Source organism: Engystomops pustulosus, chromosome 3 (genome assembly GCF_040894005.1).
Source record: "Engystomops pustulosus chromosome 3, aEngPut4.maternal, whole genome shotgun sequence".
In the NCBI taxonomy this organism is placed as follows: domain Eukaryota; kingdom Metazoa; phylum Chordata; class Amphibia; order Anura; family Leptodactylidae; genus Engystomops; species Engystomops pustulosus.
In genome coordinates this window covers 101,514,817-101,530,539 of record NC_092413.1, presented here as the reverse complement: position 1 = coordinate 101,530,539, position 15,723 = coordinate 101,514,817, and the positions used below count along the sequence as shown (strand labels likewise).

The window sequence follows — 15,723 nt, the reverse complement described above, 5'->3', positions numbered from 1 at the left end:
GCTGTAATTTTTCATGTATGCCTTAGGCACAAATCTGCACCGGTCAGCGGGAGCTGCAGAGGTATCAACACATGTGTTTTCAAACTCATCACAACAGATGAGAAGAGCAGATTTGCCTATTTACATTGCTGTCATCACTGCATTTACAAAATGCAAATGTTAACGTGGGCATTAACATATTGTTAACATATGCATTTTGTAAACGCAATATTGACAGGAATGTAATTACACAAATCTGCTTTTCTCAGCATTTGAAGATGCAGGCATTAACAACACATGTTGTCGTCATCTCCCTGGGGTGTGACTACAGTGCCTAAAAATGCAGGCCACTGCCTCAAATTCAAAATTTACATTAGAGTTCACTCCTTTATATAATGCCCCCTTTGTCCATGTAGATTTGAGACATTTGCAACAAAAAGTCTCAAAAAAGCCAAATGTTTCACCTGCCAGCATAGGAAAGACATAAATCACAAAAAGAAATGCATGATCATACATAAGGCACAAAAAAGACCTGACAAAAGTCTCAATTATATACCAAAGTAAAAAAAAACTAATATACATGCCCTCCAATGTCATCATATTTCACCCCATTAAATTATTAACCTCCCTGTGTAAGGTATGTATCACAATTTTATGTGAAATCTTGCCAATTACAAAAAATTAATCTCCAAAATCATGTGAAAATTAGCAAAGAAGAGGCATTTATTTTAGATCAGTAATGTTTAGAGGCTACAGGAAGAATGCCACTTTAGAGTGCCCAACCCCACTTATTTATCGCAAAGTGCCAACGCAGCAATTCAGACAGTAACTTAATGCAATCTTCGTGCTTCGTGCTGTATTACAACTTTCAATGTTACTTAGGAAACCAATTTCGTTGACAGGAGGGAAAATTTGGATTGCCATTGGAGCTTTCTTTGACAACTAATAGCAGTAGCTCCTTCGGTCTTGGGGCAACATTCTGAGTGCCCACTGACAGGGATCAGAGTGCCACCTCTGGCACCCGTGCCATAGGTTCGCCACCAGTGACATAGAACATGCTTTTGATGTAATATTAAAATAAGACTATTTCAGATCTTTGATAAGATACATAAAGCATGTTTCTAGGTACCATGGAACCAAAGATGGTGACCCTCCTCCAGAAGCCTCTAAACTTGACTCATCTCAGGCAAAATATGACTTTTTTCATTTAATAGGTGTAGATATCACATAAAATAGGAAATTCTACAAATAGCAATTCATACCATACCATACCGTACCAAGGATGCTTCTAGTTTAAAATCTGGTAAAATCTGTTGATAGAGTCCCTTTAGCATTAAAAATAAATGATATCTACAAATCAAGATAAATTTAATAGTAAACATAAAACTGCTACGTAAACCTGAAACATAATAGAAAGTTCTTTACTGCAAATTGTGATTCTATTGAATTCATGACAAATTATACAAGAGGAAGAGAGGAGCCAGATACCTCTGATAAAATATAAATAAATGATCAGTAAGGGAAGGACTAGTAGCGAGAGTTCATCCCCAAGTTGAGTTAACATGAGAGGCACCTATACTCTCTGGGGAAAGAAATAACACAACTATCATAACAACCCTCCGGAGGATGTTAAGGGGGGAAGAAGAATCCTGGAGCAATAGCCATGAGGGATGCTCCATGTGGGCACACCAACATTAAATACCTGATCTGGCCCATAGAAACATCACAACATTGGTTACATGAGCCAGGACACCCAAGACTTATATAACTGGAAATAGAAAGAGGCCAAATGGGGATTGTACAGTATAGTGAAATGAAGGAGTAGAACTAATAACCACTCCTTTTGCTGAATTGTACATGTAGGACATGGATGGATGACACAGGATGAAAGAGGTGGCTCCTGGAGCACAAACTCTCTGGGGAAGATTGGTGTGGGGATGGAAATATGGAGGTGCAGAATGAGGGGGCAGCTAGTTGGGTAACATGTAGAAGGTGGGGTAGAAGAGGAAGAGGTGCTGGGAGCCTAGTCCTGATCTGGTACACCCCAATAAGTTCGCCAGGTTGGCGGATGAGGGGGATATAAGCTCTGGGGTAGCAATGCTGCAACAAAAACATGGCCTCTAGCAACCAGGGGACTGTCTGCTCCAGTAAGAAGGGGAATGGGAGCACAGGCAAGTTCAGAAAGGTGCTGGTAGTGGGAGATTCGATTATTAGGGGAACAGACAGGACCATCTGTCACAAAGACCATGCATACCGAACAGTGTGTTGTTGCACACTCGGGTTCGGCAGGTTGACCGATTACTGGGAGGGGCTGGTGAGGATCCATCGGTCATGGTCCACATTGGCACTAATGACAAAGTAAAAGGTAGGTGGAGGGTCCTTATAAATGATTTCAGGGATTTAGGCCATAAGCTCAGGGCAAGGATCTCAAAGGTAGTTTTCTCCAAAATACTACCTGTACCCCGTGCCACACCAAAAAGGCAGCAGGAGATCAGGGAGGTAAATAGGTGGGTCAAAAGTTGGTTCTGGAAGGAGGGCTCCATGGAGAACTGGGCTGACTTTTCTGTCGGCTACAGGCTCTACAGTAGGGATGGGCTGCACCTCAATGGGGAGGGTGCAGCTGTTTTGGGGGAAAAATGGCTAGACGGTTGGACGAGTGTTTAAACTAGAGAATTGGGGGCAGGGCAACTATACCTGTGCAGGGCAAAAAGACAGTATAGATATAAAGCTGGGAAGAGTTATAGCCCATAGGGGAGGAAGGGGGGCTGGAATAAGATTGGGGAATAAGACAAAATCACAAAAGGAATAGGGATAGGGAAAACCATATAAAGTGTATGTACACAAATGCAAGAAGCCTCACAAACAAAATGGAGGAACAGGAACTCTTAATGTTGGAGCACAAATATGATATAGTGGGTATCAGCGAGACATGGGGGAGAGGTTTGTTTATATGTGAATTCTCACCTCAAGCCTGTCCTGCGAGATGACAACGGTGATGCAAATGAAAATGTGGAGACACTATGGATGGAGATAAGGGGAGGGAAAAAGAATCATAAAATATTACTAGGGGTTTGTTATAAGGCTCCAAATATAATGTAGGCAGCAGAGGAAATGCTGATAAGTGAAATGGATGCAGCTTCATAGCATGGTGAAGTACTTATCATGGGGGACTTCAATTAGTCAGATATTGACGGGGGGGGGCAGAAACCTGCAGGTCCTTCAAAGGTAGCAGGTTTTTGTTGACAACAAAAAACAATTACCTGTTGCAACTAGTCCTGGAGCCAACAACAGGGGGGGTACTGCTGGACCTTATCCTAACCAACAGACCTGAGAGGGTATCAAGATTACAGGTTGGGGGGACCTGGTTAATAGTGATCATAATATTATTGATTTTGCATTAAGCTTTACTAAGAACGTTAGGGAAGGGGCAACCAACACTCTAAACTTCAGGAGGGCAAATTTTCAGCAACTAAGGGAAGACCTTATAGGCATAAATTGGGACAATGTTCTCAAAGACAAAAGCCCCCGCCCCAAAAATGGAACTTTTTCTTACATATTCTAAAAAAGTCCTCTGGGAAACACATACCGTATGGGAAAAAGCATAAGAGAAACAAGAACAAGCCAATGAGGCTATCTAGTCATGTAAGGAAAGCAATAAGCGAGAAAGATAAGGCATTTAAGTTGCTAAAACGGTAGCTATGAGGCATTACAGGATCATAGAGAGGAAAATAAATCCTCTAAAAAGAAGATAAAGGCCACAAAAATAGAGACTGAGAGAAATATTGCCAGCGAGAGCAAAAATAATCCCAAATTATTTTTCAAGTATATAAATGATAAGAAACTAAAAACTGAGAGTGTGGGCCCTCTTAGGAATAACATGGGGGTCATGGTGGAAGGAGATGAGGAAAGGGCCAATCTACTGAATGCTGCCTTCTCAACAGTCTTTACTCAGTAAAATCAGTTCAGTTTAGAAAAAAGATGACTGAGGGGAGACCTCATTACAATGTACAAATACCTGAATGGACAGTACAAGGATCTCTCCAAAGATCTTTTTATACCTACACCTGTGACCAGGACAAGGGGGCATCCTTTACCCCTAGAGGAAAGGCGATTCTACCATCAACATAGACAAAGGTTCTTTACTGTAAGAGCAGTGAGACTATGGGACTCTCTGCCACAGGAGGTTGTTGTGGCGGACTCTATGTACATGTTCAAGAGAGGCCTGGATGCCTTTCTGGAGAGAAAAAATATCACGGGTTATGGGGATAAAACATTTATTTAATTCTTAAAGGTTGGACTTGATGGACTTTTTCCGGCCTTATATACTATGATACTATGATATGGAAATTTATATAGCCATGAAAGCAAACATGAATGACGATTACTTTACATGTTTAACACCATATTGTGCATTTATATTAAGTTTAAATTGCCTTCTTGGTGATCTTATGTTGTGGAAAATACAACTGGGACACAATACAAGGGAAAGTTAATCTAGGAAAACATAAAATCTAAATTGCTCTGAACAAATGATCCGCAAATACAAAGATAAACTCCAGGAAAAAAATAAAAAGCACCTACAAAATCAACATATCTTCTACAGGGGGAACTAGAAATGTTATGTTGGAATACAATTAATAATAAAATAATTTGAATAGAAAATGTATCTCAAATAATGTCTACAATTAATAGTCAGAGAAGTGTTAAGAAACCCTCTATGCCTATGGTTTTAAATGAAGACATTTTTATTTTATTGCAGGATTTTGTACCAATGTCTGAGATCAAATTCAAAATGTTATGGAAATGATCATTTATGTGATGACAACTCCACCGGATAGACCATGTATAGACCACATCACTAGTGAAAGCACAAAAAAAACACAACCAACATTTTTAACGAAATTTAGAATTATTAGAATTATTGCAGTCCCATAAAATGACAACATTTATTTTCCAAAAAAATATCAATATGCCATTCCAAATGTTTTTCTGCTATCAAAGAGGATTAAATTGCTCTACATTGTAATTATCTGCATTGTTAAGATAATACATATCTAAAAGCAACAGTATGCACTCCTAGGCACTGTAGAAACTAGAAATTTAAATGGACCAATGGGAAAAACAAAATAAAAGAAATCTGAAGGAAACAAAGATTAAGTGTACAGAATTTTACAGAAAAGCAACAATTACAGTGAACAAGCTATGCAGTCAAATAGAAATGTCTTTCTGAAATATTTTTCCCCTGGGCTTTCTCTCTAAGCAACACCATATTCTATTGCTAGTGATACAGTGATGCACAGATGTATTCACTTACATATAAGAATTCTAGGGACAAGATAGGAAAATCTTTATAAATACTATATTATTTTATGAAATTGTATTTTTATACATTGTCAAGTTTTCTATTACATGGTGTCTACGCTTCTAGATAAAATGCAGTGTATAACTAAGAATCTGCTTGCTTTTATTTTGTGTTTCTAACAAAAATAGCATTGACTATAGTTTAATTTTTAAATGAGGTTTATCTGAATACAATGCTTTGTGTCACATTTACATAATTAGTCTTAGCATTGTTACAGAGATACACCCCATATTGGGGGACAGTTATAAAGGCTTGCATATCAGTACTCCTGCCCCTCAACCAGGTATTGCAAATATTTTCCCAATTACTTCAACATAACACTGGCCATGCTGGGTAGTGGAGTAGCTTGCACATGTTTAAGCAGGGCCTGGTATAGTCCAGCAGTACAGCCGCCCCCATATCAGGAGGTCGCAGCCCCGTTTTCCATACCAGTCATAACAGATAGATAGTGATATATGAAAAGTAAATGTTCACCATCACAAGTGTGAGCAATAAATACCTGTTAGAATGGTCAGTTCAGGTTTTTCTTCAATTATTTTTTCTTCTGAAACATAAATTTAGATATGACTTGGTGACATATATTTTACAGTTTTGAAATGTTAACATGTAGATTGATCTTCATAGCATTTTGAGATTAAAAATGTTTAGCCTTTCAGATGTAAACATCACAGTGTTTGTAAAGATACATATAAAGGTTACATAGATTATTTTTGACTGCTTAGGGTTGAAATATAATCCCTTTACTTAAAAAAACAGGTACTAGATAAGGACCTACAACTGCAAATATCATGCTAAATGGCCTTTGATATTCTATGGAAGTGATGGCGAACCTTTTAGAGACTGAGTACCCAATGAGTACCTACTTCTTTATTGCAAAGTGCCATCATTGCAATTTCATTAGTAACTTATTGCTCTGTCAGGGCTTTCAATCGTATCAGTGTCCTGATGACACTGATAGAGTGGAAACAAATTCTGTGTATCATTTTAGCTTTCCTCCAGGGTCCCCCTGATCAATAAAAAAAACAGGGCCTGGATCTGTAGCTCTAATTCTCACCCAGCTGTGTCCACGCCTTCTCTCCCCTACAGTTTTCTCGGCTCAGGATGTTTTTGAAAATAGAACTGAGCATGAAATGTCCTGGGTTTCCATGGACTGCAGGAGGAGGCCTTGAGTCCTGTCTACCTAATTCTGGGCTAGGGTGACAGCCTGGGTGCTCACAGAGATTTCTCTGAGTGCCACCTCTGGCACCCGTGCCATAGTTTTGTCACCACTGTTCTATGGTGTTCAAAGTTTATAGTAGTCTAAGATATACTTCACTCTTATGCTTCTGGTCATTAAAGGGGTATTACCAACTGGAAATTCACATTTAATTTAATCCATCTGCCATAGACATGCATCTCTTCAATTGGATGTTATTAAAAAAAATGTACCTGTGTGAAGATAATTTTCCATAAAAGTAGCAATATTGTCCATAGAAATTGAAGACAGCTACCATTAGATACGATGACTGGAGAGCTTATATAAAGTAACTATAAGTTTTCTCATATGATATGGCCAGAAGTTACAGCAGGACCCACAGCCGTCCTGTAGAAATGAACACTGAATCCAGGTGGTTAGACTCTTCAATACTACATGTGGGGCGACTGCTGCCACACATGTTTTGGGAGGGTCGTATCCAAAGACCACCCGGCTCATTTTTTTCATAAGATAGAATAAAAGAAATGTATATGTATGGCAGATTAATTACATTAAATGTGTAGGTCTAGATGAGAAAACACCTTTAAGTGACTTGTAACCTTTTTCTAAGAGCTGTTTACATAGTTACATAGCTAGTATGGTTAAAAAGACATATGTCCCAGGAAGGATGGAAAGTGATGGGATGAGGATGGGATGTAAGGAAGCACTATTCCATATAATAATATAACCAGAAGAATGCATCTGGAACCTTTTTGAAGCTCTCTGCTGTCCCTGCTATTTCACAGACTCACAGTTATTAGCATAAAGAAGTCTTGTCTTCACTGGCGATTAAATCTTGTTTTTTCCTTGTGAACTGACTTATTTTTTTGTACATACCATTTATATCGTTATATACATCAACCATATCTGCTCTTATCTGTCTGATCTAATTTTTTTAATCTTTCATAAAAATGGAGACCCTTCATACCCCTTATGATTTCTGTGGCTCTTGGTTGTGCTCTCTCCAACTCCAGGGTATCCTTTTTATGGACTGGTGCCCAGAGCTGAACTGTGTATTTGGGGTGTTGCCGGACCAATGCTTTTTAAAGTGGTAATATTACATCCTTATGCCGAGACTTTATATCTCTTTTGATACATGACAAGATCCTGCTGACTTTAGAGGCAGCTGATTGAGACTGCATTCTGTTATGTAATCTAGGATCTACAGGCGGACACCCAACTTACAGATGACCCATAGTTACAGACGGACCTCTCTGCCCCCTGTGACCTCTGGGGAAGCTCTTTGGATGCTTTACTTTAGTCCCTGGTTGTAATGATCAGTTGTAAGGTGTCAGATGAAGTTTTATTGATAATCCTTGTTCCAATTTAAAAAAAAAAAATGTATGTAGTTACAATTAAAAATATGCAGTTCTGACTTTAAGAATAAACCTGAAGAACTTATCTGGTACGTGAAACGGGGGTTGCCTTTACTAGTACATACAAGTGCTTTCAACAAAGGAATCTATATCTTGAATAACTGTCAAATTCTGGTCACAAGACTGGGCCGAAGCTTTGGAACCACAACTTTAAAAATATGCAACAAAGAAGATTCATTTTAACTACTATAGATGGTAGTAGACATGCAATTTTTTTTTCATGGACAACTATGGTAAGATTAATTTCTGCAAAAACGGGGTATCCTTAAATCTTTCTGATTAGTAAATTGCTCTGGAAACCAGAAACATTTTAAATAGTAGATATTTCTATGTGAGGCTAAGTTCACCCATTTTCAATTATACTTTCTGTCAGGAGCATCCATTATTTAACTGTTCTGTTGCCAATATATAAGAGAATAATGGGCAACCCTGGCAATTTCAACTTAAAAGGTAATATCTAGGTACAGTATATAAAAAAGTTTTTTTATAAATAATAAACAGCATATACTCTTTATGCTCCCATTTAGCCACAGTGTTGGTCATCACTGCTAGGTCTCTGTTTGTTTACAAAAGTCTGCAATGCCATCCCAACCACTGCCACCCACCTGCTGCACACTGAAACTACTGCTATGAGGCTCTGCAGGTCTCAGCAGTAATGGCTGGAACAGCAGCTGAACAGGATCCCGGAGAGAGATAACCATTTACTGTTTATTATTTTGTTGTCCCCCACCTTTAAAATCTTCAAACAGAACCTGAAAACCCATCTGTTCAGGATTTCCTACAATACACAGTAAATGGACTATTCCGCTCCCTCACCACTAGAGATGAGCGAACATGCTCGTCCGAGCTTGATGCTCGTTCGAGCATTAGCGTACTCGAAACTGCTCGTTGCTCGGACGAATACTTCGCCCGCTCGAGAAAATGGCAGCTTCCGCCGTTTTGCTTTTTGGCGGCCAGAAACAGAGCCAATCACAAGCCAGGAGACTCTGCACTCCACCCAGCATGACGTGGTACCCTTACATGTCGATAGCAGTGGTTGGCTGGCCAGATCAGGTGACCCTGGGATAGACTAGCCGCTGCCCGCGCTGCTCGGATCATTCTGTGTCTGGATGCCGCTAGGGAGAGAGCTGCTGCTGGTCAGGGAAAGCGTTAGGGTGTTCTATTAGCTTACTGTTAGGCAGGAGTGATTCTCCAAGAACCCAACAGCCCTTCTTAGGGCTACAATAACGTTCTACTTTTTTTTTTTTTTATTTGCATCTAGTACCATTTTGTGAGGAATTAGCAGGGGGACTTGCTACCGTTGTGTTTAGCTCTTAGTGGCACACATATCCACCTCAAACACCAAAGTGGGAAAATTTAGTAGGGGTTGGATTTCAATTAGGCACAGTCTGCCATTTTTCCTTTTTTATTTTACGTTTATTTTGTTTAATAACTCAGTGTCATCTCATCTGGCATAGTAGTGTGCTTTCATACTTGGCTAGAAAATAGCCATAGGAGAATCCAAACGGCTTACGCCTACAGTAGCGTTATATATTTGATTTCTGGTTGATCTGCTGGTGGCTGTACTTGCTGCAGTGCATCTACTAGCCAATTGTCAGCAATTTGTAGTGAGACTTGCGACCGCTGTGTTTTGCGCTTAGTGACGCACATATCCATTGCAAAGACCGAAGTGGGAAAATTTAGTAGGGGTTGGATTTCAATTAGGCACAGTCTGCCATTTGTCCTTTTTTATTTTACGTTTATTTTGTTTAATAACTCAGCGTCATCTCATCTGGCATAGTAGTGTGCTTTCATACTTGGCTAGAAAATAGCCATAGGAGAATCCAAACGGCTTACGCCTACAGTAGCGTTATATATTTGATTTCTGGTTGATCTGCTGGTGGCTGTACTTGCTGCAGTGCATCTACTAGCCAATTGTCAGCAATTTGTAGTGAGACTTGCGACCGCTGTGTTTTGCGCTTAGTGACGCACATATCCATTGCAAAGACCGAAGTGGGAAAATTTAGTAGGGGTTGGATTTCAATTAGGCACAGTCTGCCATTTGTCCTTTTTTATTTTACGTTTATTTTGTTTAATAACTCGGTGTCATCTCATCTGGCATAGTAGTGTGCTTTCATACTTGGCTAGAAAATAGCCATAGCAATAGGATAGCATTGTTTGGTTTTAAAAACTCAAAAACACACAAAAAAAAAAAAACACAAAAAAAAGTTAAAAAAAAATTAAAGCTATAACTCTCATTTTAAAAATGTTTAACCCGAGGGCTAGGGGTAGAGGACGAGGGCGGGGACATGGGCGTCCAACTACTGCAGGGGTCAGAGGCCGTGGTCCTGGCCGGGGTGAGACACCACCTGCTTATGAGGGAGCAGGGGAACGCCGCAGAGCTACACTCCCTAGGTTCATGTCTGAAGTTACTGGGACTCGTGGTAGAGCACTGTTGAGGCCAGAACAGTGCGAACAGGTGATGTCGTGGATTGCTGACAATGCTTCGAGCAATTTGTCCACCAGTCAGTCTTCCACGCAGTCCACCCATGTCACCGAAATCGCCACTCCTCCAGCTCCTGCACCTCAGCCTCCTCCCTCCCAGTCTGCCCCCTCCCAGGAAAATTTGGCATTTGAACCGGCATACTCTGAGGAACTGTTTTCTGGACCCTTCCCACAGTCACAAACCACTTGTCCGGTTGCTGCTGAGCAATTTTCCGATGCCCAGGTTTTCCACCAGTCACAGTCTGTGGGTGATGATGACCTTCTTGACGTAGTGGAAGTGTGTAAAGAGGTGTCCGACGATGAGGAGACACGGTTGTCAGACAGTGGGGAAGTTGTTGTCAGGGCAGGAAGTCCGAGGGGGGAGCAGACTGAGGGATCGGAGGATGATGAGGTGACAGACCCAAGCTGGGTTGAGAGGCCGGGTGAACACAGTGCTTCTGAGACGGAGGAGAGTCCTCGACCAGAACAGGTTGGAAGAGGCAGTGGTGGGGCCAGACGGAGAGGCAGGGCCAGAGCTGGTGCATCAGCGCCAAATGTGTCAACTAGTGAAGCTCCCGTGGCGAGGGCTCTTGCGGCGAGGGCTAGATCTTCAGAAGTCTGGAGGTTCTTTAAGGAAACACCGGATGACCGACGGACTGTGGTGTGCAACATTTGCCAAACCAGGCTCAGCAGGGGTTCCACCACTACTAGCTTAACTACCACCAGTATGCGCAGGCATATGAATGCTAAACACCCCACTCAGTGGCAACAAGCCCGTTCACCTCCGGCCGTGCACACCACTGCTCCTTCCCCTGTGTCAGCTGATAGTCAGCCCCCTGCCCAGGACCCTGCCACAAAAACCCCATCGTCGCCTCCACGATCCTCCACAGCATCCACCAGCGTTCAGCTCTCCATACCCCAGACGCTGGAGCGGAAACGCAAATATAGTGCAACCCACCCGCACGCCCAAGCCCTTAATGTGCACATCTCCAGATTGCTTAGCCTGGAGATGCTGCCCTATAGGCTAGTAGAGACCGAGGCCTTTCGCAACCTCATGGCGGCGGCCGCCCCTCGGTATTCGGTCCCCAGCCGCCACTACTTTTCCCGATGTGCCGTCCCAGCCCTGCACCAGCACGTGTCAGACAACATCACCCGCGCCCTGACCAACGCCGTTTCTGACAAGGTCCACCTGACCACGGACACGTGGACGAGTGCTGCCGGGCAGGGCCACTATATATCGCTGACGGCACATTGGGTTAACTTGGTGGAGGCTGGGACCGAGTCTGACCCTGGGGCTGGTCATATACTGCCGACGCCGAGGATTGCGGGGCCTACCTCGGTCCAGGTGTTTCAGGCCTACTATGCCTCCTCCTCCTCCCACCCCTCCTCCACCTCCTCCTCCGAACTACCATCCGTGGGCACGGCGCCATCAGTCGGTAGCTCTAGGCACAGCAGCAGTGCCGTTGCTAAGCGACAGCAGGCGGTGCTCAAACTGCTGAGCCTAGGCGATAAAAGGCACACCGCCCAAGAGCTATTACAGGGCATCACGGCGCAGACTGATCTGTGGCTGGCACCGCTGAACCTGAAGCCAGGCATGGTTGTGTGTGACAACGGCCGTAACCTGGTGGCGGCTCTGCAACTCGGCAGACTGACACATGTGCCATGCCTGGCCCATGTGTTAAATCTGATAGTTCAGCGTTTCCTCAAGACATACCCCAATCTGTCAGATTTGCTCACGAAGGTGCGCCGCATCTGTGCGCATTTCAGGAAGTCCAGCACAGATGCTGCCACTCTCAGGGCAGCGCAGCGCCGCCTCCAACTGCCCGCTCACCGACTGTTGTGCGACGTGCCCACGAGGTGGAATTCAACACTGACCATGTTATCCAGAGTTTACCAGCAGCGCCGAGCCATTGTAGACTGCCAGATGTCAACTTCCACCAGAACTGGTAGTCAGGTCAGTCAGCTTCCTCAAGTCTACAATGAGGAGTGGACGTGGATGTCTGATATCTGTCAGGTGCTGAGTAACTTTGAGGAGTCAACACAGATGGTCAGTGGCGATGCCGCCATCATCAGCCTCACCATCCCGCTGCTTGGCCTGTTGAAAAACTCTCTGATCAGCATGAAGTCGGAAGCTTTGCGCTCGTCACAAGAGACGGGGGAAGAAGATTCCCTTGTTGATAGCCAAAGCACCCTTAGGTCTGTTTCTCAGCGCATATCGGAGGAGGTGGAGGTGGAGGAGGATGAGGAGGAAGAGGAGGAGAATGTTGGCGAGACACAAGAGGGGACCATTGTTGAGTCCTTTACTGTTCAGCGTGTATGGGCAGAAGAAGAGGAGTTGGAGGAGTTGGAGGAGGAGGAAATGGACAGTCAGGCCAGTGAGGGGAGTGAATTCTTACGCGTTGGTACTCTGGCGCATATGGCAGATTTCATGCTAGGCTGCCTATCCCGTGACCCTCGCGTTCAAAGAATTTATTCCAGCACCGATTACTGGGTGTTCACTCTCCTGGACCCACGGTACAAGCAAAATCTTTCCACTCTCATCCCTGCAGAGGAAAGGAGTGTGAGAATGCATGAATACCAGCAGGCCCTGGTGCACAAGCTGAAACAGTATTTCCCTTCTGACAGCGCTAGCGGCAGAGTGCGTAGTTCTGCGGGACAAGTAGCGAGGGAGAGTAGGCGAGCAGGCAGCTTGTCCAGCACTGGCAAGGGTACGCTTTACAAGGCTTTTGCCAGCTTTATGTCACCCCAGCAAGACACTGTCACCTGTCCCCAGTCTCGGCAGAGTAGGGCTGATCTTTACAGAAAGATGGTGAGGGAGTACGTAGCTGACCATACCATCGTCCTAAATGATCACACAGCTCCCTACAACTACTGGGTTTCAAAGCTGGACATGTGGCACGAACTGGCGCTGTACGCCTTGGAGGTTCTTGCCTGCCCTGCCGCTAGCGTCTTGTCCGAGCGGGTTTTCAGTGCAGCTGGTGGCATCATCACCGATAAGCGTACACGCCTGTCGACTGACAGCGCTGACAGGCTGACGCTTATTAAGATGAATAAAGCCTGGATTTCTCATAATTTCCAATCTCCACCAGGTGAAGGAAGCTCAACCTGAATAATTGATCCACTCCTCCTCCTCCTCATTTTCCTCCTTCTCCTCCTCTTTGTACAGTAAAGCAGAGGAAACTGGCTATTTTTTGACAGGGCCCACTGGCTCTTGCTATAGTACTTTATGCATTTAATTTTTCTGGAGGGCCACCGACCCGGTCCTCTGTTTTAAACAATTTTTGGGAGTGCCACATACAGGCACTCAATCTATTCAATTTTTCTGGAGGGCCACCGACCCGTTCCTCTGTTTTAAACAATTTTTGGGAGTGCCACATACAGGCACTCAATCTATTCTATTTTTCTGGAGGGCCACCTACCTGCTCCTCTGGTTTGAAAACTTTTTGGGACTGCCACATACAGGCACTCAATCTATTCCATTTTTCTGGAGGGCCACCTACCTGCTCCTCTGGTTTGAAAACTTTTTGGGACTGCCACATACAGGCACTCAATCTATTCTATTTTTCTGGAGGGCCACCTACCTGCTCCTCTGGTTTGAAAACTTTTTGGGACTGCCACATACAGGCACTCAATCTATTCAATTTTTCTGGAGGGCCACCTACCTGCTCCTCTGGTTTGAAAACTTTTTGGGACTGCCACATACAGGCACTCAATCTATTCAATTTTTCTGGAGGGCCACCTACCTGCTCCTCTGGTTTGAAAACTTTTTGGGACTGCCACATACAGGCACTCAATCTATTCAATTTTTCTGGAGGGCCACCTACCTGCTCCTCTGGTTTGAAAACTTTTTGGGACTGCCACATACAGGCACTCAATCTATTCAATTTTTCTGGAGGGCCACCTACCTGCTCCTCTGGTTTGAAAACTTTTTGGGACTGCCACATACAGGCACTCAATCTATTCTATTTTTCTGGAGGGCCACCTACCTGCTCCTCTGGTTTGAAAAATTTTTGGGACTGCCACATACAGGCACTATCCAAATTAAATTGTCTCCATAGCAGCCTCCACACGTTGTCTCCATTGCTACCTCCAAAAGTCGTCCATATAGCTGCCTCCATACATCGTCCCTTTATCAAACGAGGTGTGTCAGGCAGAAATTTGGGTTGTTTTCATGGATTCCACATCAAAGTTGTTAACTTTGTCGCCACCCAGCTGTGTTATCCACAAAATATACTAATAAACTTTTATCATTTACCAATATTATTTCAGCGCTTCTTGCGCATCTGTTTACATTCCCCTCACCCGCCATATCCTAAACTTATAAGAACGCTACTACACTTGATCTTATACAAAAGGTTCTTAGAAGTGCTGTTTGGGGAGTAGCCTAGAGACAGGGGCTTGGATTGGCGAAAGCTCGCCTGGCAGCGGAGCGCCAACTCCATGCCAAGATCCAACTAACATAGTTTTAACTGCAGAACCTTTAATCTACTACTAGTTCACTGCCTCCATACATGGTCCCCTTATCAAACGAGCTGTGTCAGGCAGAATTTTGGGTTGTTTTCATGGCTTCCATGTTAACTTTGTCGCCACCCTGCTGTGTAATCCACAAAATATACTGGCAAACTTTTATCATGTACCGATATTATTTGAGCGCTTCTTGCTCACCTCCTTTGGTTCCTCTCTGCCACCCATTGGTTTGAAGCCTGAGTCCATTTAGGGTATGTCGCCATGCCACTCTCTAGCCTGCTGCCGCTGCCTCTGCATGCCGTCCCCTATAGTGTCAGGGTCAATTATTGCATGTTTTAGATGCTATCTAGCTTCATTCTGTCACTCTGTCATGGCCATGCTGTTGCCCATAATTTTGGCATAATGGTGCGATTAGGCAGCCTCAGAGGCATCCATGCATGCTGCCCCTGCTGTTTCCTGTCCATTTCCGTGGTGTTTCCATCCTTTTCTGAGGTTCCCAGGTGTTTGGCCAAGCTTCCCTGTGCAGAGCCTTGGTCCCCTTGAAAAATGCTCGAGTCTCCCATTGACTTCAATGGGGTTCGTTATTCGAGACGAGCACTCGAGCATCGGGAAAAGTTCGTCTCGAATAACGAGTACCCGAGCATTTTAGTGCTCGCTCATCTCTACTCACCACGTGTCGATATCTACTGTCCCATATAGATTGTGAACGTGCACATGCAAGGTTCCTCCTTCCACTTTTTTCCTGTAGTTTTTCTATTTGTACTTGCATTTATCCTTGTCTTAATGTAATATATGTGAACCCCTTATTGACTGGACAGCACCATGAAATTAATGAGCTGAGC

The 15,723-nt window shown here is 43.7% G+C and overlaps 1 protein-coding gene across 40 annotated transcripts in view; it reads right to left on the bottom strand.

Annotated features, from left to right (window-relative positions):
- Nucleotides 1-15,723, bottom strand: part of TRDN (triadin) — a 478,227-nt gene that overhangs the window by 172,225 nt on the left and 290,279 nt on the right. For all 40 annotated transcript variants that reach the window (XR_011854160.1, XR_011854161.1, XM_072141623.1 and 37 more), the window contains one exon: nucleotides 5,841-5,885. Coding sequence is in view for 38 of the 40 variants with exons in the window: in XM_072141623.1 (XP_071997724.1) it covers nucleotides 5,841-5,885 (45 nt within the window). In the remaining 2 variants the exon portion in view is untranslated. The remainder of the gene's footprint in view (nucleotides 1-5,840; nucleotides 5,886-15,723) is intronic.